The following is a 24,587-nucleotide window of genomic DNA, read 5'->3' on the forward strand; positions in this document are numbered from 1 at the left end:
GGGTGAGCAAAGGATAACTTAGGTTCTGTTGTGACTTACACTGACTGGGATTGTGATCCCTACCTGTACAAGGTGCATACCTCTGCCAACTAGAGACCAAATTTCCAACATTGACCAACTGCTGTACAAGCCTCTCATAAATAAGCACCATAGCTTCTCTGATTCTAACATAGCAGTATCGCTTTAGTAACCAAAATGCATTTGTAAAGCAGGGAGATGAAGCAAGTGAACTAATTTTCTGAAAACAATCCAAAAACTCTTAGTCACAACCTCATAGCTAAGATCACCTTTTTACCTTGTGAACGAGAGTAGTAGCACAAGTTTTTGCCAGGGGTACTGGAGTCAAAACAGCAGCCTTGCCTGCGGCACTCTTCAGCACTGATGCCACTGTAGCCACAGTCTGATCTCTCCTTGGGGTTCAGGGAGCACTCCTTTTTATCTGTGTAGGAAAAAAAACAGGTTTGACAACCTGTGCTGTGCCCTGAAAGCTGAAGTACAACTGGATAGATAGACAGATAGATAGCTAGATAGATAGATAGATAGATAGATAGATAGATAGATAGATAGATAGATAGATAGATAGATAGATAGATAGATAGAAAGATGATAGACAGACAGACAGGCAGGCAGGCAGACAGACACACAGACAGACGGACACAGATAGATAGATAGATAGATAGATAGATAGATAGATAGATAGATAGATAGATAGATAGATAGATAGATAGATAGATAGATTAGCATACATTAACATTTGTCAGAGAAGACCATCTTTTCATAATTTTTCTGGAATATTTTACATAGAAAAGATCAAGGGCCAGAAGTATAAATAAAGTTATGCCCTGTGCTCACATCTCAAACATGAATGTATGTCGGACAACGTATGCTGGACCAACGCATGCCTGAACAATGAGGTCGGAACAACGACCACGTTGTTACCACTAATGCCTTTACCGCAAATGCCTTGACAACAATTTTTCATTGTAAAGGCATTAGTGATAGGCATGCATGGTTCCAGCATGCGTCGCCCCTGGCTGCCCACCCACACCCCTAAAAATTACGGCGACCACCCCCCTCCCCTAAAACCACACCAACCCCCCACCCTTGCCCCTAAAACTACCCCAACCTCGTCCCTAAAATTACTGCAACCCCCACCCTACCTCAAAACCGTAAATAACCCCAACCCCCACCCCATCCCTGAAACCTAAAGTACCCCACCCCTAGAACCTAAAACCACCCTGCCACTAAAACTACTCTGAGCCCCCCACCCTGCCCCTAAAACCTAAACCCCCCCCTACCCCGCCCCTAAAATTAACCAACCCCCAACCCACCCCTAAAACCTAAAACCACCCCAACCCCACCCCTAAAACAACCCCAACCCCCACCCCATTCCTAAAACCTAAACTACCCCAACCCCCACCCCTAAAACCTAAAACCACCCTGCCCCTAAAACTACCCGAGCCCCCCACCCCACCCCTAAAACCGAAAACCCTCCCAAGCCCCCACACCCCTCCAATTACCCGACCCCCAACCCACCGCTAAAACCTAAAACCACACAAACCCCACCCCAAAAATTACCGCAACCCCTCACCCCACCCCTAAAACCACCCCAACCCCCATCCCCACCCCTAAAACCTAAACCACCCCAATCCCCCACCCCACACCTAAAAACATAAACCACCCCGACCCCCCACCCCCAAATACTAAAAATAACCGACCCCACCCCTAAAACTAAAAATACCCCTCCCCCACCCTCGCCCCTAAAACTAAAAATATCCCGCCCCCTCCCTCCCCACCCTAAACCTAAACCGCCCCGACGCCCCCTCCCCTGAAGCTAAAACCCCAACTCTCCACCCCGCCCCTAAAACCAAAAATACCCCGGTCCTAAAACTGAAAACCCTGACCCTCCTCCGCCCCTAAAACTAAAACCCCCCAACCCCCACCCCGCACCTAAAACTAGAAATACCCTGACCGCGCCCACCCCTGCCCCTAAAACTAAAACCCCCGACCCCCACTCCCGCCCCTAAAACTAAAAATACCCTGACCCCCCCCCGCCCCTGAAACTAAAACCCCAACCCCGCCCCTAAAACTGAAAATACCCCGATATGGGGTATTTAAGTCCTGTGCACAGAGCCCAGAGGGAGCGCTAGCGCTCCCTCTGTGGGGTTCTCCTCCACCCCCCCAAGTCAGGGATGGAAGGGGAAGCCCTTCCCCTTCCACCCCTGACCCCCCCCAAACCCCCCTGTGACGTCAGCGCGCGAGCGTGCGCTGATTAGTCACAGGGTCTCCCCCATAGAGCTTCCAGCGCGATTGAAAGAGAAATGCAAAGCATTTCTCTTTCAATCCCATGGGGGAGGCCCGGAGGGGCTTCAAAGGGAAGGAAATGTATTTCGTTCCCTTTGAAGTCTCTCACAGTGTTTCAAAAGCCGGATTGCTTGCAATCCGGCTTTTGAAACCCCACTAGACACCAGGGATTTTTTTTTTTGTTTGAAAGTGACAAAAGGGAGCGTCCCCTTGGGCAAGGGTCGCTCCCAGGGGGGGCATTTTTTGGGGAAGGCCTTTTCTGCCCCCCCCTGGGGGCAGATCGGCCTATTATTAGGCCAATCTGCCCCCAGGGGGGGCAGAAACCTCTAGGCACCAGGGATTTTTTTTTTTTTTTTTTTCCTTTTTGTTATGTTTTCTTTTTTTTTTAGGTGGGGAGCGACCCCTTAGGCAAGGGTCGCTCCCCTAGGGGGCAAATCATTTTTAGGCCATTTCTGCCCCCCTTGGGGGCAGATTGGCCTATTTTGATGAGGCCAATCTGCGAAACCATTAGACACCAGGGAGTTTTTTTTTTTTGCGTGAATTTCACGCAAGGGGAGCGACCCCTTGGGCAAGGGTCGCTCCCAGGGGGGGCATTTTTTTGGGAAGGCCTTTTCTGCCGCCCCTGGGGGCAGATCGACCTATTATTAGGCCGATATGCCCCCGGGGGGGCAGAAACCTCCAGGCACCAGGGTTCTTTTTTTTTTTTGTTATGTTTTCTTTTTTTTTTTTAGGTGGGGAGCGACCCCTTAGGCAAGGGTCGCTCCCCTAGGGGGCAAATTATATTTAGGCCATTTCTGCCCCCTTTGGGGGCAGATTGGCCTATGTTGATGAGGCCAATCTGTCCCCAAGGGGGGCAGAAACCATTAGACACCAGGGAGTTTTTTTTTTTTTGCGTGAATTTCACGCAAGGGGAGCGACCCCTTAGGCAAGGGTCGCTCCCTGGGGGGGGGGGGGATTGTTTTAGGCCATTTCTGCCCCCGTGGAGGGTAGATCAGCCTATTTTGATTAGGCTGATCTGCCCCCAAGAGGGGCAGAAACCACTAAGCACCAGGGATTTTTATTTTTATTTTTGGTTTTTCAAATGGGGAGCGACCCTTTGGACAAGGGTCGCTCCCCTGGAGGGGCAAATTGTATTTAGGCCATTTCTGCCCGCTTTGGGGGCAGATCGGCTGATTTTAGGTCAATCTGCCCCCAAGGGGGCAGAAACCACTAGGCACCGGGGATTTGTTTTTTGGCGCCAATGTCACGCAGGGGGAGCGACCCCGTAGGCAAGGGTCGCTCCCGGGGGGTGGTGGGGGTTGGGGGGCAAATTTATTTTAGGCCATTTCTGCCCCCCCTGGGGGCAGATCGGCCTATTATTAGGCCGATCTGCCCCTGGGGGGGCAGAAACCTCTAGGCGCCAGAGCACATTTTTTTGTGTTTTTTTTTGTTTGTTTGTTTTTTTAGAGATGGGGAGCGACCCATCAGGCAAGGGGGCAGAAACCACTAGGCACCTGGGATTTGTTTTTTGGTGCCAGTGTCATGCAGGGGGAGCGACCCCGTAGGCAAGGGTCGCTCCCGGGGGCGGGGGGATTGGGGGGATTGGGAGGGCAAATTTATTTTACGGCATTTCTGCCCCCCCTGGGGCCGGCTGAGCTAGAGGCCAAAATCCACAGGAAGGCACTTTGCAAAAAACACCTCTGTTTTCTGTGAAAAAATATGTTGTGTCCACGTTGTGTTTTGGGCCATTTCCTTTCGTGGGCGCTAGGTGGAAGGAAATTTATGGCTCCTCTCAGATTCCAGAACTTTCTGTCACCGAAATGAGAGGAAAAAGTGGTTTTTTGGCCAAATTTTGATGTTTGCAAAGGATTCGGGGTAACATAACCTGGTCAGAGCCCCGCAAGTCACCCCATCTTGGATTCCCCTGGGTTTCTAGTTTTCAAAAATGCGCTGGTTTGCTAGGTTTCCCCAGGTGCCAGCTGAGCTACAGGCCAAAATCCACAGGTAGGCACTGTTTTCTATGAAAAAATGTGATGTGTTCACGTTGTGTTTTGGGCCATTTCCTTTCGTGGGCGCTAGTCCTACCCACACAAGTGAGGTATCATTTTTATTGGGAGACTTGGGGGACCGCTGGGTGGAAGGAGATTTGTGGCTCCTCTCAGATTCCAGAACTTTCTTCCACAGAAATGTGAGGAACGTGTTTTTTTAGCCAAATTTTGAGGTTTGCAAAGGATTCTGGGTAACAGAACCTGGTCCGAGCCCCACAAGTCACCCCATCTTGGATTCCCCTAGGTCTCTAGTTTTCAGAAATGCACAGGTTTGATAGGTTTCCCTAGGTGCCGACTGAGCTGGAGGCCAAAATCTACAGTTAGGCCCTTTGCAAGAAACACCTCTGTTTTCTTTCAAAAAATTGGATGTGTCCACGTTGCGCTCTGGGGCATTTCCTGTCGCGGGCGCTATGCCTACCCACACAAGTGAGGTATCATTTTCATCGGGAGACTTGGGGGAACACTGGGTGGAAGGAAATTTGTGGCTCCTCTCAGATTCCAGAACTTTCTGCCACAGAAATGTGAGGAACATATGTTTTTTTAGCCAAATTTTGAGGTTTGCAAAGGATTCTGGGTAACAGAACCTGGTCCGAGCCCCACAAGTCAACCCATCTTGGATTCCCCTAGGTCTCTAGTTTTCAGAAATGCACAGGTTTGATAGGTTTCCCTAGGTGCCGACTGAGCTGGAGGCCAAAATCTACAGGTAGGCTCTTTGCAAAAAACACCTCTGTTTTCTTTCAAAAAATTGGATGTGTCCATGTTGCGCTTTGGGGCATTTCCTGTCGCAGGCGCTAGGCCTACCCACACAAGTGAGGTATCATTTTCATCGGGAGACTTGGGGGAACACTGGGTGGAAGGAAATTTGTGGCTCCTCTCAGATTCCAGAACTTTCTGCCACAGAAATGTGAGGAACATATGTTTTTTTAGCCAAATTTTGAGGTTTGCAAAGGATTCTGGGTAACAGAGCCTGGTTCGAGCCCCACAAGTCACCCCATCTTGGATTTCCCTAGGTCTCTAGTTTTCAGAAATGCACAGGTTTGGTAGGTTTCCCTAGGTGCCGGCTGAGCTAGAGGCCAAAATCTACAGGTAGGCTCTTTGCAAAAAACACCTCTGTTTTCTTTCAAAAAATTGGATGTGTCCATGTTGCGCTTTGGGGCATTTCCTGTCGCAGGCGCTAGGCCTACCCACACAAGTGAGGTATCATTTTTATCGGGAGACTTGGGGGAACGCTGGGTGGCAGGAAATTTGTTGCTCCTCTCAGATTCCAGAACTTTCTGCCACAGAAATGTGAGGAACATGTGTTTTTTTAGCCAAATTTTGAGGTTTGCAAAGGATTCTGGGTTTCAGAGCCTGGTTCGAGCCCCACAAGTCACCCCATCTTGGATTTCCCTAGGTCTCTAGTTTTCAGAAATGCACAGGTTTGGTAGGTTTCCCTAGGTGCCGGCTGAGCTAGAGGCCAAAATCTACAGGTAGGCACTTTGCAAAAAACACCTCTGTTTTCTTTCAAAAAATTGGATGTGTCCACGTTGTGCTTTGGGGCATTTCCTGTCGCGGTCGCTAGGCCTACCCACACAAGTGAGGTATCATTTTTATCGGGAGACTTGGGGGAACGCTGAGTGGAAGGAAATTTGTGGCTTCTCTCAGATTCCAGAACTTTCTGCCACAGAAATGTGAGGAACATGTGTTTTTTTAGCCAAATTTTGAGGTTTGCAAAGGATTCTGGGTTTCAGAGCCTGGTTCGAGCCCCACAAGTCACCCCATCTTGGATTTCCCTAGGTCTCTAGTTTTCAGAAATGCACAGGTTTGGTAGGTTTCCCTAGGTGCCGGCTGAGCTAGAGGCCAAAATCTACAGGTAGGCACTTTGCAAAAAACACCTCTGTTTTCTTTCAAAAAATTGGATGTGTCCACGTTGTGCTTTGGGGCATTTCCTGTCGCGGGCGCTAGGCCTACCCACACAAGTGAGGTATCATTTTTATCGGGAGACTTGGGGGAACGCTGGGTGGAAGGAAATTTGTGGCTTCTCTCAGATTCCAGAACTTTCTGCCACAGAAATGTGAGGAACATGTGTTTTTTTAGCCAAATTTTGAGGTTTGCAAAGGATTCTGGGTAACAGAACCTGGTCCGAGCCCCACAAGTCACCCCAGATTGGATTCCCCTAGGTCTCTAGTTTTCAGAAATGCACAGGTTTGGTAGGTTTCCCTAGGTGCCGGCTGAGCTACAGGCCAAAATCTACAGGTAGGCACTTTGCAAAAAACACCTCTGATTTCTTTCAAAAATTTGGATGTGTCCACGTTGCGCTTTGGGGCATTTCCTGTCCCGGGCGCTAGGCCTACCCACACAAGTGAGGTATCATTTTTATCGGGAGACTTGGGGGAACGCTGGGTGGAAGGAAATTTGTGGCTCCTCTCAGATTCCAAAACTTTCTGCCACAGAAATGTGAGGAATATGTGTTTATTTAGCCAAATTTTGAGGTTTGCAAAGGATTCTGGGTAACAGAACCTGGTCCGAGCCCCACAAGTCACCCCATCTTGGATTCCCCTAGGTCTCTAGTTTTCAGAAATGCACAGGTTTGGTAGGTTTCCCCAGGTGCCAGCTGAGCTACAGGCCAAAATCCACAGGTAGGCACTGTTTTCTATGAAAAAATGTGATGTGTTCACGTTGTGTTTTGGGCCATTTCCTTTTGTGGGCGCTAGTCCTACCCACACAAGTGAGGTATCATTTTTATTGGGAGACTTGGGGGACCGCTGGGTGGAAGGAGATTTGTGGCTCCTCTCAAATTCCAGAACTTTCTTCCACAGAAATGTGAGGAACATGTGTTTTTTTAGCCAAATTTTGAGGTTTGCAAAGGATTCTGGGTAACAGAACCTGGTCCGAGCCCCACAAGTCACCCCATCTTGGATTCCCCTAGGTCTCTAGTTTTCAGAAATGTACAGGTTTGATAGGTTTCCCTAGGTGCCGACTGAGCTAGAGGCCAAAATCTACAGGCAGGCACTTTGCAAAAAACACCTCTGTTTTCTTTCAAAAAATTGGATGTGTCCACGTTGCGCTCTGGGGCATTTCCTGTCGCGGGCGCAAGGCCTACCCACACAAGTGAGGTATCATTTTCATCGGGAGACTTGGGGGAAAACTGGGTGGAAGGAAATTTGTGGCTCCTCTCAGATTCCAGAACTTTCTGCCACAGAAATGTGAGGAACATATGTTTTTTTTAGCCAAATTTTGAGGTTTGCAAAGGATTCTGGGTAACAGAACCTGGTCCGAGCCCCACAAGTCACCCCATCTTAGATTTCCCTAGGTCTCTGTTTTTCAAAAATGCCCAGGTTTGGTAGGTTTCCCTAGGTGCCGGCTGAGCTAGAGGCCAAAATCTACAGGTAGGCACTTTGCAAAAAACACCTCTGTTTTCTTTAAAAAAAATGGGATGTGTCCACGTTGCGTTTTGGGGCATTACCTGTCGCGGGCGCTAGGCCTACCCACACAAGTGAGGTATCATTTTTATCGGGAGACTTGGGGGAACATAGATTAGCAAAACAAGTGTTATTGCCCCTTGTCTTTCTCTACATTTTTTCCTTCCAAACATGGGAGAGTGTGTAACAAAGACATCTATTTGAGAAATGCCCTGTAATTCACATGCTAGTATGGTCACCCCGGAATTCAGAGATGTGCAAATAACCACTGCTCTTCAACACCTTATCTTATGCCCTTTTTAGAAATACAAAGGTTTTCTTGATAGCTATTTTTTACTCTTTATATTTCAGCAAATGAATTGCTGTATACCCGGTATAGAATGAAAACGCACTGCAGGGTGCAGCTCATTTATTGGCTCTGGGTACCTCGGGTTCTTGTTGAACCTACAAGCCCTATATATCCCCGCAACCAGAGGAGTCCAGCAGAAGTAACGGTATATTGCTTTCGATAATCTGACATTGCAGGGAAAAGTTACAGAGTAAAACGTAGAGAAAAATTGATGTTTTTTTCACCTCAATTTCAATATTTTTCTTTTTCAGTTGTTATTTTCTGTAGGAAACCCTTGTAGGATCTACACAAATGACCCCTTGCTGAATTCAGAATTTTGTCTACTTTTCAGACATGTTTAGGTTTCTGGGATCCAGCATTGGTTTCATGCCCATTTCTGTCACTGACTGGAAGGAGGCTGAAAGCACAAAAAATTGCAAAAATGGGGTATGTCCGAGTAAAATGCCACAATTGTGTTGAAAAATTGGGTTTTGTGATTCAGGTCTGCCTGTTCCTGAAAGCTGGGAAGCTGCTGAGTTTAGCACCGTAACCCCTTCGTTGATGCCATTTTCAGGGGAAAAACCACAAGCCTTCTTCTGCAGCCACTTTTTCCATTTTTTTTTTTTAAAAACGAAATTTTCACTGTATTTTGGCTAATTTCTTGGCCTCCTTCAGGGGAACCCACAAAGTCTGGGTACCTCTAGAATCCCTAGGATGTTGGAAAAAAGGACGCAAATTTGGCTTGGTTAGCTTATGTGGACAAAAAGTTATGAGGGCCTAAGCGCGAACTGCCCCAAATAGGCAAAAAAAGGCCTGGCACAGGAGGGGGAAAAGGCCTGGCAGCTAAGGGGTTAAATAAATATATTGTATACATAATTTGTATAAAATCAAAAGATCTTGGCTAACTCCAGACCTAAAATGCAGCATATGCCCACCACGGTCACAGTTCTCCTGCATTATTTGTACCTGGGGGGAGGTATTTCAGATGATGGCGTCTCAGCTGGCTCTACAGGTGGAAACATTTACCCAACTGTAAGTCTGCCGACATCCGAACATCTATTTAGGGTGGTCCTTCCAATGTTCATTTTTTTAAGCCTGGACTTGCCAGGAAAAGACTGAGGCACTGATTTATACTTTTTTGCTCCGCATTCGCGTCATAGCCTCTGCTAACACGGTGGGTGCAAGACCCACGCAAAACTCCAAATCTGTCCTGAAGGTTCCTACCACTGTAGGGTTCCTATCACTATGGATCTGGTAATCCCATCTGAAGTGAAGCTAATGCTTGCATCCAAAACAGGATTATAAACTTGGTGTCAATAGCTCGTTTGCTCCAGTGGTTTGTGGAGAGCAAATGGTGCACCTGTGCTGTTTACACATCTCAGAATGGGAAATACCATGGACTATTGGCTCATTCATTTCTATTTTGAGGTGTTAAATTCTGAAATGGGTGCAAATTGCTCACCCACTCATTTGTGCATGCCCTATTAACCCAAAATAGCTTGTGCACAATCTGCACCCTCATTTTTTTACTCCATTTTGATCAAGGCCTAAGTAAGATTAATTTGGCCACTTAGATCTGTCATTATCATAATAGCCCACTTGCCAACACATTACATTTCTGAATAAGGTTCACCTCCTCTGTGCGAATGAAAGCACCAAATGGTCCCCGCTTCACGAGCGTCATAGCAGCACCTCCTCTTGCGGCATTCCCTGGCGCTGATGCCCGGATACCCACAGTCTCGTCTTTCCGTCACAGCTACCAGGCAGTCTTTGTGATGAGCTGAATTGGCAGAAAAGAGTCAAAACAAGAACAAATCCTTGTAAATAATATGCATACTATATGTGAAAGTGGTTTTCACAAACAGAACATAGAGCGCGTGGTCTTTTTTTTGAGTGATCCCTGAAAATGCCATTTAATTGTTTTGAATAAGCATTGACATGGTCCATCGTATCTCTCTCAGCTCTAGTAAATTAGATGGGGACCTCTTCTCTTCCGACAAGTGATGTATGGGACAAGAGATCCCTGCCCTTTCATTTACATTTTCAAAGGGGTAACCTTACTTTAAAAGCAGCCTGTGTTAAATAATGGAACAGGTGCTGCTTTAAAGAATATTGTTTGAGAAGAACTAGGAAGAGAAACCAGCCATCCTTTATACCACTCCCCCCCACCCCATCAACCTCCTAGGCCACACAGCACAAGTAGAAGCACGGGCTGGACTATTCTTCTTGGAGCAGGACCAAGACTGATATGCTTATGGCTGAGTATAAAAAACGATGCGCTGGGATGCGGCCTGAGCAAACTACTGGTGACTGACATTAATTAAAGTGTTATATCCGTAACTTGTTTGTACTTGTTGTATTTTTCAGTCACTCAATAACGACAGAATTCATCTCAAGGTCATCTGGCATAACCAGTGGAGCGTGCTGTGTTATTTTTGTAAAATTAAAGTCACGCCAGAGAATTTACTCTTAATGCCACTGAAGCCATTAATTTAATAACTTTCCTAAATCCAAACACTTGCTGGACTTAAGACAAGGCCCTGTCATGTAATATATCTTGGAAACAACTTTCCACCACTAGTCCGGTGAGTGATGCATTTGGGGAGCCTGTTGCATCAATTATCATTGTGCATAGTTTGGGCCAGCCCATTACACCGTCAGAGGTATACGCTCCTCTTTTCGTTGACCTATAGCAAAGTTCTACCCACCACATGGATTGCGTCCTGTAGGATTCCGGCGGGAGTCCAACTTTCATTTTGTGTGATAACGTCACCTCATTCCTTTGCCACATCCCACCACAGTGTCAGAATATTGTGGCTCCAAATCAAACCTGAACGATAGTGGTGCACTGTTGTGGCTTAAATTGGTACCCAGAGCTTCCCATCAATCGAACAATATTTCAACATCAGTACGTTGTAGTCAGTGACACTTATTTTTTAGTACCGGCACTTATTTTTCCGCCTCAAGCATTTACTGCGAGCAAAAAACACATATGGGAAAGGCGTAGGAAGAGAAAAACGAAGAAGAGTCTCAAAGAAAGAAATCAAAATGCTGCAAGAGTGAGCTGAAAGGGTAGGGAGAGGCTGTAAATGGATTAAAGAGGCCCGAGATTGCTTCAGGATTACGCTGCCTTATTACTACGTGCTCGCACATTTAAATGCAGCAGCCGCATGTTTCAGAGAAGAGCTTTGGGCACCGGCACGTTTTTATTTTCGAATTAAACACTGGAGAGTTGATTTGTTTTGTCTGTAACTAATCATACATCCTGCCATTCACCTGCTGGAAGCTGCCGGCTGATACAATGGAACAAGCACATGTTGGTGATGGAGGTTTAATTAAAGCCAAATAGTTCACGATGGTAATGTGCAGACTCCTAGGTCTTCTTAAACTGCGGTTCCTGTGCAAACCCCTGCTTGCTCAAAGCTCTTAATTACAAGAGGTACGACAAAGTTCACACCATGTGGAATTCCCCCTTTATGTTTCTACATATTAAAATTCCAAAAAGTAGTGGTTCTGAAGTCCTGGTAAGTACTCAATAAGCACCAAATTCCACAAGTTATGCCTAATTTCTAGGGACAAATCCATACTTCCAGCTATTTATCGCACTTGGGGAATACCGAAAGGTGTTATAAATAGTGCGATGTCCCTCTGTGCACTCGTGATCAAGGCCACAGTTGCTTGTAAACATATATGATGATCAAGCTGTGTTAAGTTTAGTATCGGTACGATAACACTATGGCTCTGATTCCGAGAAGTGGTGGAAACTCAGATCCCTGTGTTATCAGGAGTTTGCACATGGATGGAATCCCGGATGTGAGCTAATTTTTCACTGATAGATTTCACCAGCAAAAACCTGGTGACATTAGTAATGGGCAAATGCTCGGGAAAAGGGTAAATCTGTGCAGACCTTGGGGGGTTAAACATCGATACTGCATGTTTATGCCTCATTTTTATTTTGTTAAAAGAGAAAGAAACCTTAAAACAGCAGGTACTCGTTGCGTCTGATAAATAGACCCCAATAGGTCACGGGTATTTACTGGATGGGGTTAATTCTACCCAGCTCAGTCTCGCACTCTATGTGCAACCTGTTAGTCTAATTTCTAATCCCAGCATGACCTTTAGCTCTTTAGAGGTCTGGACAGTGGGTACCACCACAGCCCTTTGCAGGGCATTCAAGGATGAACCTCCTGGTGTCTCTTAGCATACAGGACTTTACTCTTGTCTGCTCTGTAGCTAGCAACAACCACAGGAAGCACACCTAGCAGAAAGCGCAGACACCCCATGTTCATCCCTTCTTGTCACCATGAGCTCTAAATATGCAGCCAGCAGCAACGAGGGAGATATTAGTAAACGAACGAGGCACTCACATTGCTCGACACTCTCTTCTTCCGCACTTGGTTCTTCCGCACTTGGTTCTTCCGCGCTTGGCTCTTCTGCGCTTGGTTCTTCAGCGCTCTCTTCTTCCACGCTTGGTTGTTCTGCGCTCTCTTCCGAGCTTTTTAGAACTGAGTTATGTTTCCGTGAATTGGCCAGTCCAATGGCTAAGGCAACCGCAAGCAGCAGCAAGGGTTTGGCCGCCATGGTGGTCGGTGAATTCCCAGTAACGCCTGGGACTCAAACCTCTGGCTGCTGGGGTCTGTTTTATAACAGATCCCTGTTTGCTTTAAAGCATTGGGGAATATTTGCGTAGGGAAGACATCTCTGCCGAGCGCCTCACACCCATCATTAAGGTTTGGCTAGATACAAGGGCTGGGCTCATTAAGATCTGAGATCGATTGAGCGGCCTCCACAGGACTGGTGCCACTGTTTGATCTAGGACTCCAGCAAACAAGGACACCCTCATATCCTGATGAACTGAAACCAACACTGTCCTTGAAGCACCTGACGATTAAAACAACAGATATCCCTCCTTTTTCTGCACAACGTTAAAGTAATTACTTAATACATCTCACTGGTAAAGGAGGAGCCGAATGAGCTTGTGCCTCTTCTCTGTCATGCGAATAAACTATTACAACTACATCATCTTATGACAATGTTTTAAACATTTATCAATAGGAAGTAAAACTGTTCACAAGGCATAGATTGTTTACTGAAGTGTTCTGGTGGGTATGTCACCATTACTTAAAGTGCACTAATGACATGGATGCTTTCACTCTCAGAGGTAGTTCCAATCCCTAGCACATCTCTCCAATTCTAAGGGATCTCAGCTGTTCTATGATGACGTGCTGCCTACCAGTCAACTCGGTTACCTTAGAAGTATATCGAGCCCCTGTATCTGGGGTCCCATTTGTATGTGTTTTAAGTGTGGGGGGATGTGGGAGAAGGAGAAAGAGAATAAACAAGATTAAGAGGGATGGTGAAGGTAATCTGTCATCCAGCCAAAACCGAAGTCTCCTCATCCTGGTACTGAAAGTTGAACAAAATCTTCCACCAGGTGAATGCAGAAGGTTCTTTAAAAAAAAAAAAATCTTAGACATGTATACATACCAACAATTTAAACATAACCTATAGATGTGTTGCTATTCCCTGACGTTTGCACATTTGCAGCGTGTGGTGTTGAGGTGTCACCCCCGCCATGTAGCCCTGCTTGTGAAAGCAACCCCCCCTCGCAAACTGTTCTTGACAATGGAAGAATCCGGTCTCGGCCACCACCCGAAAGTGTTCCTATTATCCTATAGCATGCATGATATCATACTTGTAAATGACAAGCCTCTCACCACAAGTCCCGAATTTAGGCACATTTCTAGGGACAACCTCTGAAGGTACATACAGATTTGTTGCCAATATACACTAGTCCATGTTCTGGGCCCACCTACTGGCTGAGGGGGGCTATGCCCCTCTTCCGCCCCTGTGTCCCCTAACATTGCATAATGTCTCTTCTGACAATCATAAGCACAACATTATAGAACGACAAGGTATGTTTGGTGAGCAAAATGCCCTTAGAGACCAATCATGCACTCAGATCCATTTCTACCTCTGTTGTCCTCCTGAGCATCCGTACATCCCGGATCAGAACCCTCGAATCCTTGGGCAGGCCCGAAGTGTATACAGAAGCTCCCGTCCTTAGATCTTAGTGCGGGCATTATATGATCAATGCAAACTCCTTAGTTGTATCAGCCTAAAGCCCCAAATTGCGACCTCTTATGGGTGCCTGGATGCATCTACCCAGTAAGCATCGTCTAACATACACTTGATTTGTTCTCATCTTTTCTTGAGGTTACTAAAATGGTCGGTGGCAGTTATTTAGTATGGTTTTATAAATCAGCAAGGTTGCAGGTTTATGCAGTAGCATTGATAGAACCCTATATTCCAGGGGTAACTCGTTCTAGAACACTTGCATAAATGGGGAGATTTTCGTCAGTGCATGTCTCAATTGGATACATTTAAATCTGACCGTGTCCTCAGGGGGGGGGATGCAGAGTTAAGTAGAGCTGATTTCCATCTTTGGTGTTACAGTTAGAGCACATTTTCAGAACTGCTACTGATGAAATCTCGCTGAACCGTTGATGACGTTGCAGATCTCACAAACTAAGGGTATCTTTTTGTAGACAATGCCAGCTTCAAGCCTGGCTGCTTGTTATCGTAAATGTGTTTCACCTAGTCCACCAACCGATTAAAGGAATACAACGTTGTGATTTTTTGCAAACTTCAGGAATTTATCACAAAAGAAAAATATGTGAAGGTGATGATGTTTCATTTCAGCTTGGCTTTCGCATGTGTTGGAGTGTAGTCATTATAATCAAAATTAACATGAAATGTTTGCAAATTAATGCCTAATGATGTCGCATAGAAAATTGTATTAATGTGCTTTTAACATAGGCGCTTGAAAATGTGCCCACAGGGAGTGGCCACCAATATATACGATGATAAACGAAGTTGACTAATAATGAATTATTGATGTACTAGTGTGTGGTTTTATGTTAGTATTAAGAGCTATATGTTAAGATTTTGCTAAAATTAATTACTAGGCCTTAGTTAGCATGAGTCGGGGCCTAGCTGCCGGTCTCCTATTAAATGCGTTTCTCTAACGTGCGATGTGCTGACTTGCTGAAGGACATGTAGTTTTACTTTTCCAGAAGCTAAACGATGTGTAAATTCTTTCTCATGAGACCCGACTTGCTCAAGGAGACATTCTTGCCAAATGCAACAGTGTAAACTTGCAACAGGTACAAGGTCGCCTGAACTGGTAAAGACAATGGAACTACTGACTGGGACCGCGAGAATAAAAGTTTGTACCTGACATTCTACCCGTTGGAGACGTCAATTACAAGAGCCATTAAACTATGTGAGAACTGTTCTAAAGTGACAATCCTAATGAGGTGACTACCTGATTATTGGTTGGAGATAATGATGCACCAACGTTTGCCCAATTGGAAATTAGGAGACTGAGTCAAGTCAAGTCAATGAAGTCTTTATTCGATATTTCATCATAAAAGACATGCTACACGTCATAATACTTATAAAATTATCGGTGCTAACGATTAAAATACTAAATACAATATTTCATAAAAGCTACTAAGAACGTATTAAATCTATCTAATGCTTCATTTGTTAAATATTATAACATATAAAAAAAAAAGAAGAACATTACTTTAAAAACTCAGTTCTAAAGTTCAAGATAATTTACTTATCTAAAACATATAGCTGTTTTAGTAGTTCAGAACGAATTATCCATGCCCACCCCAAGAATTTGGCCACCCCTATTGCTATAGTAGGTGAAAGATCTGTTTTAAGGATCCTACAAGCAGTCTCGGCCGATTGTGTGCCCAGACTTTTGCATAGGGGTACCAACCACTTCTTCCTTGGGGCAGCATATAATGGACAGACAAAGAACAAATGGCTCACATTTTCCCGCATTTCAGTACACAATGGGCATTTATCTGGGCCTCCAGTGCCCCAGGTTGAGGTTAAACACCTTAAAGGTATTGAGCCCACTCTAACTTGGTGATATAATTTGCGGTCCAGAGGTTTTGTAATAACATCCCAGTACTTTTCAATTGCAGAGACATCTTTCACGTGTACAAAGGTTGTTGTAAGGGAACTACCTATAAGGGATGAGTGTCTTATGCCTACCACCTATTCCCAATATAGTTGTTTCAGCTCTTTTTTTGAAGGAAAAGTAGCTGAGTCTGGGTTGTACCAAAGGGCACCTAGACCCATGGCACAAAGGGTGGTTCTAACACCCTTAAACCAACCAATCTTATCGGATCCTAGGGTGTCCCTTACCTCGAGGCATGCTTTCGCATATAATAACAGCTCTGGGGTAGACCACAACCTCCGCCAGAAGGTCAAGGGCCGAAATCTGGCTTGATCTTCCACCGGTTGGAGCCCAAGGTCATAAAGGAGCGGGATACGTGGGGATGACCTCGGAAGACCAACCGCCCCTCTTGTAAATCTATTTTGGGCCAGCATCAGTCGGTCCAGATTGCTATAACCCCAAAGCTCTGCCCCATACAAGACTGAGGGAAGAATTTTTGACCCATAGATTTCCATAAGTGGGGACATCGGGCGGGTAAATGATCTTTTACATTCCTTAAGAAGGGCACCACCTAGTTGAACATGTTTAAGTGCTTGGATATCGATCTGAGGTTTCCAACTAAAATTATCACTAAAATGCACACCCAGATATGTAAATACATTAGTTTGCTCCAAAAAAGCACCACCCATTTTAACCCTTGCCACAGTTTGTGTTCGACCTCTTAGTACCATGAATTTTGTTTTAGAAACATTTACTTCTAGCTCATGCTCGTCACAAAATAACTCAAATCTGAGTAGGGCCTGCTGGAGCCCTTGCCTTGTCTTTGATAATAACAAGGTATCATCCGCGAACATGAACAATGGTACTTTCATTCCCGCTATCTGGGGAGCATCCGTGGGATGTGTTGCAAAATATTTGGTAACCCCGTTAATAAACAGGGAAAACAAAGTGGGAGCCAGGACACATCCTTGTCTAACACCTTTCAAAACATGGAACCTGTCCGTAACCTCGCCAGGCTTACCCCAGCGGACTTGGGCATAAGTGTATGCATGAAGATTCATTAAGAGTCGCACTAGAGCCCTGGGCATTCCCTGTTCCAGTATGCAATCCCATAATTTAGACCTAGGGACCAAATCGAATGCAGATCTTAGATCCACAAAAGCTGCATACAACTTGCCCTTACCCAAAAAAACAGTTTTCCAATATAAAAGGGCAAAACGAAAGGCTTGATCAAGGGTGCTTACATGAGGTCTAAAACCCGCCTGCAACGGAGTCAAAATATCTGAGTCTGTTATCCATTCCTGTATCCTCCCTAAAATGAGGCGCGCTATGATTTTTTGGATCGCATCAATAAGGCTGATGGGCCGGTAATTTGAGGGTACTGAGCGATCGCCTTTCTTGTGTATAGGAAGGATTTCTGCCCCATACCATGAGTCAGGAATTTTAGCGCCTGCTGCAACTGCATTCACCAGGTGGAGTATATAAGGTACCCACAGGTCCTGGTCTTCCAAAAAAATGTCAGCTGGAATACCATCAGGGCCAGGGGCCCTCCCTTTGGGAATGTTTTGCAGGCAATTGATAACTTCAGTAGCTGAGAATATTAACGGCTCGACGGGCTCAAGACAGTAGGGTATAGTCACTTCAACTGTATGACACTTAAACTGATCCTCAAAATTTTTTACCCACTGATGATTAGAGACAGATGCTGGGCTATAGTGGGCGTCCTGCGAGATACCCCATTTTATGAGGTACCAAAACTGTTGCATATTGCGTTTATCACAGGCTTCTGACAGCATAAGCAAGCGTTCCTCGTCCCACTTTTGTTTTGCTTTGCGTTTTGCCTCATTATAGAGTTTTCTACAAGATCTAATCTGGCTATGATTTTTGTTTTTAATAGCCTCAAAGAGAACTCTTTTTGTCTTGCTACACTCTTTATCAAACCAGGTAGTGGATGAGTATTTCTTGGTCCTGGGTTGTTTAGGGATAAATTTGATGAACAACTTTTTAAGTTCCTGAAACAAGTCAGAATGGGTGCGTATAAGTTCGCTGTTAATCTCGTCCTGTGAGCCACAATTGTTTAAAAACTCCACAGAACTAGACACTAAGGTTCTTATCGCCCTGCGGGCCCCAGCGTCCACAGCTATTTTGGGCCAACGTACCCTGCGCATATCATTGCTCACAATGACCTCTTTATCTGTAATATTAGGACCACTGCCCTCAGACCTCTGAAAGCTGGAATCCCTTAAGGTCAAAACCAGCGGGTCATGGTCGCTCTCTGGGCGTTCCGTAACTAGCATATCAACAACTGCAAACCACTGCCTTACATCGACCATAATATAGTCGATACGACTACTGTGTCTGCCGTTGTTGAACGTGTGCCTGCCCTTCCTATCTGACTTGACCCTTCCATTAACAGCTCTTAGACCCATATCCAGGCATAGCCCCTTGATATAGGTGGCTGAGCTCGACCACTTAGCAATCGGAGGTATCTCGAGTTGGGGAATACCCCAGGATAGATCCTCATCCTCGGTGAGCGGGCCGTCCTCAGTACCCAAAGGCTCAAAACATGTATTAAAATCCCCCATCACAATCTTGTGGCCATCGGTCGTTGTTCCTGATAGAATGTCATCCAACAGGAGGAGGGTCGGAGAAACCCTTCCTCCCTGGAGGCCCAACAGGATATTTATACCTTGGTTGGACTTTATCTTTAAGGCAATTATGTCTGGACTATCAATTGTCACTTCTTCAACTCTTACACCCGCACTTTGGCGGACCCAAATTGTAAGACCTCCAACAGGACGCCCTTTCTGGCCTCTAGTTGCTGGCTTGCTAAAGTTCAGATACCCCACCCGAAATATCGGTGTGATAGCCCATGTTTCCTGGAATGCAATTATATCGCCCTGATCTATGAAGTCCCTCCAATCAGGAATACACTGGCTGGACTCCAGACCGGCTATATTCCAGGATATATACCTTGATAACATATCGACAGGCTCGGCTAAAGCAGAGGGTGAGTCCGTGCTAACATTGGGTAATGCAGACAATGTACCAACAGGGGTAGTGTCAGGATTATTACTTTGGTCTGTGGCAATAGCCTTCCAACTTATATCTTCTATGTGGGGGGATTTTAATAAAGTTATATTAACTATTTCTTCTCTACCGATCAGTCAATCATTCTCATCTAGGCAGGATAACGGCCCATATCTTCCGGCAGTGATCAAGGGTTCAATGCTTTCTGGTGCGAACCAACCCCTGGAAGGGTTAATGACATTTTTGTTAATCTGGGAGGGCACCTTCACCTCGGGATACACCGTAGGATAAAAATCTGGTAATTCCCACGTGACTATTGGTCCATCTGCAAGTTGCGGGCACCAGCCTCTCAAAAATGGGACCACATTAGTACTCCTGAAATTAACTATTAGCAGATCACCTGGGATATCTTTAATCATGTGGCCAAGCCAACCCACCCTTCTCACATTTAAAATTTTACCATCAATGGTAGGGGGGAGGGGTCTATTCTTAGTAAGCCAGAAGGCTACTTTGTTTTTTAAGTCATTGTAACCCTCTTTTTTACCTGAACTAAGTTCTGGGACCCCTGACAATATACATACAAATGGGGCGGCCTCCGGTGGGAGATCAATCCTAACATTATAATTATTGTTGTGCTCTCTTGCTTCATTATGGACTCGAGTTGGTTGGGGCCTACCCTCTAGGGACCGTCGAATTACTTCGGGTTCCCTAGGTATAGTGGGCTCCGCCTCCAGTCTTGTTTCGTTACATGGGGCTTTACGTCTTAAACTGCTGCCCGCAAGTATTGCCTGCTCAACACAATTTCCAGATGGTAAATCTAGAGGTACCGTTAGTACATCTGCTGGTGTCGATGTTACTTGTACCCTCAGACTATGAACCTCTTGGGTAAGTACTTCAATTTTCAGCAATAATGTGCAAAAAATGTCAGCCATTTTTGTCGCTAACTTATCCTCTACTGTTGCCAGTATGTTTTCTATATACTGCCTGTTATGACAGCAACCCACTGACTTATCAGATCCCCCATCTAATCCTTTTGTTTTAATAGTATGGGTTTTAGCTTCGAGGGGCTTTCGAGAGTTGCTGACCTAGGAGACTGTATAACATAATTGATATAATCCCGTGTCACAAGGAGAAAGCAGCCATTCCTGGCCACTTTTGCCATTGCCATTACGTGCCATTCTTTGCTTTGTCTTAAGGATTTTTGCTGTTTGATTCTTCAAACTGTCCTTATCCTTGCCTTGCCCGTTCTATACTTTTCCTCCTTATGAGGGAAGTGTCCCGTATTGCCTGTCTTGCTGAAATTTGCTGCGTTTCCTGACTGATGGCGAATCAACTGATGTCCTGAGGACGAAGACTGACTCTGTATGCTGACCCATAACAGAGGGTAACTGTATGATAATGAAATTGTAATTGTCTGTTTGCCTTTTCTTTCTAGGTACCAACTGCTTCTTTTGATAGAGACCATAGTTAGATGTTTTCTAAATTTGTGCTGCTAAATTGTTTTGCATGAAGCCCAACATGCCAATTCTAATTCTAGGTTAGTTAAGGGGTTCACTAAAACGAACGCAAATAGACAAACAACTGAATCTATGCTTTGTTGAATAATGCGCAAATGATACTCTGCTAAAGTTAATCCATGTTGGCGTTGTGTTTTGTTCTAATGTTTATGATCTTTGCCTTGATGAAATCTTATTCAAGTTGCCATATTGTGACATTGTTGATGTGTTTTCTGGTTTTGAGACTAATAAACTTGCTATTAGAACATTGGAATGCTGGGGGCTCCATTGAAAACAATGGAGTGCTGCGGGCTTTTACTGGCCGGTAAAAGCCCGCAGCGCCAACATTCCAATGTTCGCTTTGTTCACAGCAACAGCTGTGAACAAAGCCTCACGGAGCCCGAGGGGATTTTAATCCCCTCGGGCTCCGTGAACTTTTTTTTTTTAATAGAACATTCTGCCCTGAGTGGCAGAATATTCTAATAGCCTTAGAACCCACCGTAGCGGGCTCTACCGGCTATTAAAGTCCCTCTCCCTTGTTAAATGCCCTCGCCTTCGGCTCGGGCATTTAACGCGGGGAGCGGGCCTTTAATAGCCGGTAGAGCCCGCTACGGCGAGTTCTAAGGCTATAGTAGAGTGTAACCAATAGGGAATAAATATCATAAATCTTACTAAATTTTGTGTGGTAATTCATGACTGAAAGGTCACGGGGTGTTTTGGGTTTCTTAATGTCATTAACTAATTTGATTGATTTGTTATTGTGAATATTGATGAGGTTATTGATCTATTGATAGACATGCTAATTAGTTATCTCGTCTTAAGGTGTCTCCAATCAAGGTCAAAAGATACATTGGCCTAAAACTAGTCCCAGAATAAGTAAATTACCTAGGAAGGGACGCGTTATCACGTGCACCTCTAGACTTTCACTAGAGTTTTGACGTGAGTGTAATTTGTGTTGAATCATTCACGAGTAAAAGGTAAGAGAGGTATGAACTTGCAGACAAAATATTGTGAATTGCCAGAATGACAAAAATTAAAAAAGCTGATGAATACAATCTAAGCCAGGTTTGATTTTGCACATAAAATATCACCAGTTTGCTGCATGACACAATTTGAGAATACTCATGAGAAAAGGTAAAGCCATGTATGCACTTACATACAAAGGGGCATATTTAAAGAAAATGGTGCTAAAAACAGTGCTGTGCCATTTTTTTTGCGCCTCTTAGCGCCCCCAATGCCACCCTGTGTGCACCATATTTAAAAAACAGCGCACCATGGCAGTAGTTAGGAGACTAGCATCTGAATTTTTTACGCTAGTCTGGCGCTTTGCAGGATTAGCGTAAAAAATTCTGATGCTAATCCTGCAAAGCACCCAGAGGCCCATTGTAAGCAATAGAAGTTTCCTTTTAAGGCCTGCTCTGAGCAGGCGGTAAAAGTGCCCAAACAATGGTGCACGGAAGTTTCTTAGATTTCCTTGTGCCATTTCTTTGGCCCCTCTAACGGGGGAAATGCCCCCTTTGCATACATTATGCCTGGCGCAGGCATAATGTAGCACAAATGGTTATAAAGTGGTGCAATGCATGTATTGCACCACTTTGTAAATAAGGTACAGTGTTTTTGGGCTTCTAACTCCACATTAGTGTAAAACAAAATAACGTTAATGTGGCGTTGGAATGGCGCTAGGGGCTCTTAAATATGCCCCAAAGTGCTTGAAAGGGACTGGCATCATCTGCCGCTTATAGGAGAAAACTACAATAAAGTAAGGCATTGGAAAATTGAGATAGACCTTGAACTAATGGTAGGCCAATAATTGGGAACTATGCAATACTATGCTAGAGTAATAAAGCTATCTACCCCAGTACCATATATGTGGTGCAAGGGTATTGAGCCCTCTTCATTCTATGACTGATGTTAGTGAATTCTTGAAAGGTCTGTGCTTCATAATTTAGAATTGGAAACTGATCAATGTATGCTATCAAGAGAATCCAACAATTGTCTTCTACTTTTACAGCCAAAGGTGGTATGTTATGTGTAGTGGTAAAGCACACTATCACCTTAGAGAGTTTCCTGTCACTGAGCAGGTGTGTGTGCCTAGTCCTGACTAGGGTAGGCTGGTTAATTGAAAAGCCAGGTCTTGGTCACGTGACGCTCCTGTCATGCTCCGTGACTGAGAGCCCACACAGAGCAGCATAATAGCGGACGGAGCGCGCTGGCAGTCGCGCGGCCACTTTGATGTGTAGCGGCTTCGTTTTTTCTTCGCTCTTTCCCTCCTCTCCCGTCTAAGGAGCCGCCTAGATGTTGGGGCATCGCTCTGGCTAAATCCTGAGGAAGGAGAAAAATACACACGCTCCAGGGGCCAGGGCAGTCCCGTTACACGCTGACCACGTGGACTGATGAACACGGACCAAGCAACACCGGACGAAGCAGAGAGAGGAGGCAGAGCATTTTTGGGGAAGCTAGGGCACAAGTGGAGTGACTCCCCGCAGTGACTTTCGATCGGTGGGCCCCAGTTTTCTTTATCTGGATGGCAGACCCCTCCCCCCTGCTCGGTTACAAGCTACACGTGTTCTCCCCCCACACCCTGGGGGGACTTGGTACGGAGACAGTCAAGAAGGAGGAGGAGAAGCACAGATAAGTATCTGATCAGTAACAGCGTGTATTATGAGGCTGGATGTGGCAGTGAAGGAGCTTTTCCCAATTTGGGGGCATCTTGGAAACCTGTGTGAGGGGGTGACAATGAGGACATAACTTTTGCCTTTCATTTTTTTTTATTTAAAAAAGATTGACGGGAAGAAGAAGAAAGAGGGGAGAAAAAGGAAGGCTGGCAAAGTTTGTCTTAAGCAAGGGGGAAGATATCATACAGACAGTTATTAATGCCATTGATTTCAGGACTGCTTTGATCAGCCGAGATTCAGGATCTCTCACCTTCTTCTTTAGGCCTCTCTGCTATGGTGGAATCTAGTACGGTAGAGGGTTTGGAGCAACCAGCATTGTAGTCATTGCAACCGCTGAACAACGCCCTCAACCCTCCACCTCCCTTTTGATCTGCTCGGCCAGTAAGTCTCCTTCCCTGTCATCAACTCTAGTGTCACTAGGCAACCTCCCCGTTGTCTGCTCAATAATATCTCCTCAACCTAAGGAGAAGCACATGGAGAAACCTGCCTATCCCGTGTTTTCGAATATTAGCAGCAACGTCAAAGCATCACTCAAAGCGATGGAAAGGGGTTCATTGAAAGAGGGAGGGCCTGAGAAAATAATTTTTTCAAATGAAGAAATTGTAATGGACGACGGAGTATCTCCCGCTATGGCTCCAAATTTTGTGTCGGGTGGTTTTTGTTCAGGGGTATCTGAGTCAATTTCAGTCAATACTAAAACTAATACTCTGTCTCAAACTCCCGGCTCTTCTCCTAGCCTCCTCATTCTGGTTAGCACAGTATGAGTGAGAAATGGCACTTCAACAATGAAGGAGTTGTTGGGGCAGATCTTAGCAGAGCTTCGAGCTATAAAAATATCTCAGGAGGAGACTCGCAGGGAGACTAAGGACAAGTTTAGCCAATTGAAACCCATCTAACCCTTCTCTCTACACGAGTTCCCCAACTGGAGCAGAGGATCTCTGACCTTGAGGATGCGGTAAACCAAACGGAAACAATAACGTCTCGGATCCAATCAGTACTTGAGGACCTCCAATTAATACTGGATGAGACAGAAAATAGTTCTCGGCGCTCAAACCTTAGATTCGTAGGGGTCCCTGAAGAGATTGAAGCAGCCTCATGACCAAGGTTGTCTCTGAACTCATCTATAAAGCCATCCTTTCAGATAGGGTAAAAACTAAAGGGGATCTTTCAGTCATGAGGGCTCATAGGGTACCATTCACTTGTTCTGCTAACTCTGAGAATCCTTGTACCATATTGGTCAATTTTGCATATTACAGAATCAAGGCGCAAATTCTCTCTCAAGCTATAAAAGTGAGGAACTTCAAGTCTGGCGATAGCTTCAGCTTTCATGTGTTTTCGGATGTGTCAG

General features: G+C 45.3%; 1 protein-coding gene across 1 annotated transcript in view; it reads right to left on the reverse strand.

Annotated features, from left to right (window-relative positions):
• LOC138249256 (putative gastrointestinal growth factor xP4) overlaps window positions 1–12,691 on the reverse strand; it is a 58,433-nt gene extending 45,742 nt beyond the window's left edge. Inside the window, exons 1-3 of the mRNA XM_069203227.1 lie at window positions 12,428–12,691; window positions 9,694–9,840; window positions 296–439 (exon numbers count right to left, since the gene is read on the reverse strand). Coding sequence (XP_069059328.1) covers window positions 296–439; window positions 9,694–9,840; window positions 12,428–12,641 — 505 coding nt within the window. The 5' untranslated portion in view covers window positions 12,642–12,691. The remainder of the gene's footprint in view (window positions 1–295; window positions 440–9,693; window positions 9,841–12,427) is intronic.
• Window positions 12,692–24,587: the final 11,896 nt, after the last annotated feature.

Source organism: Pleurodeles waltl, chromosome 8 (genome assembly GCF_031143425.1).
Source record: "Pleurodeles waltl isolate 20211129_DDA chromosome 8, aPleWal1.hap1.20221129, whole genome shotgun sequence".
Taxonomy (NCBI): Eukaryota; Metazoa; Chordata; class Amphibia; order Caudata; family Salamandridae; genus Pleurodeles; species Pleurodeles waltl.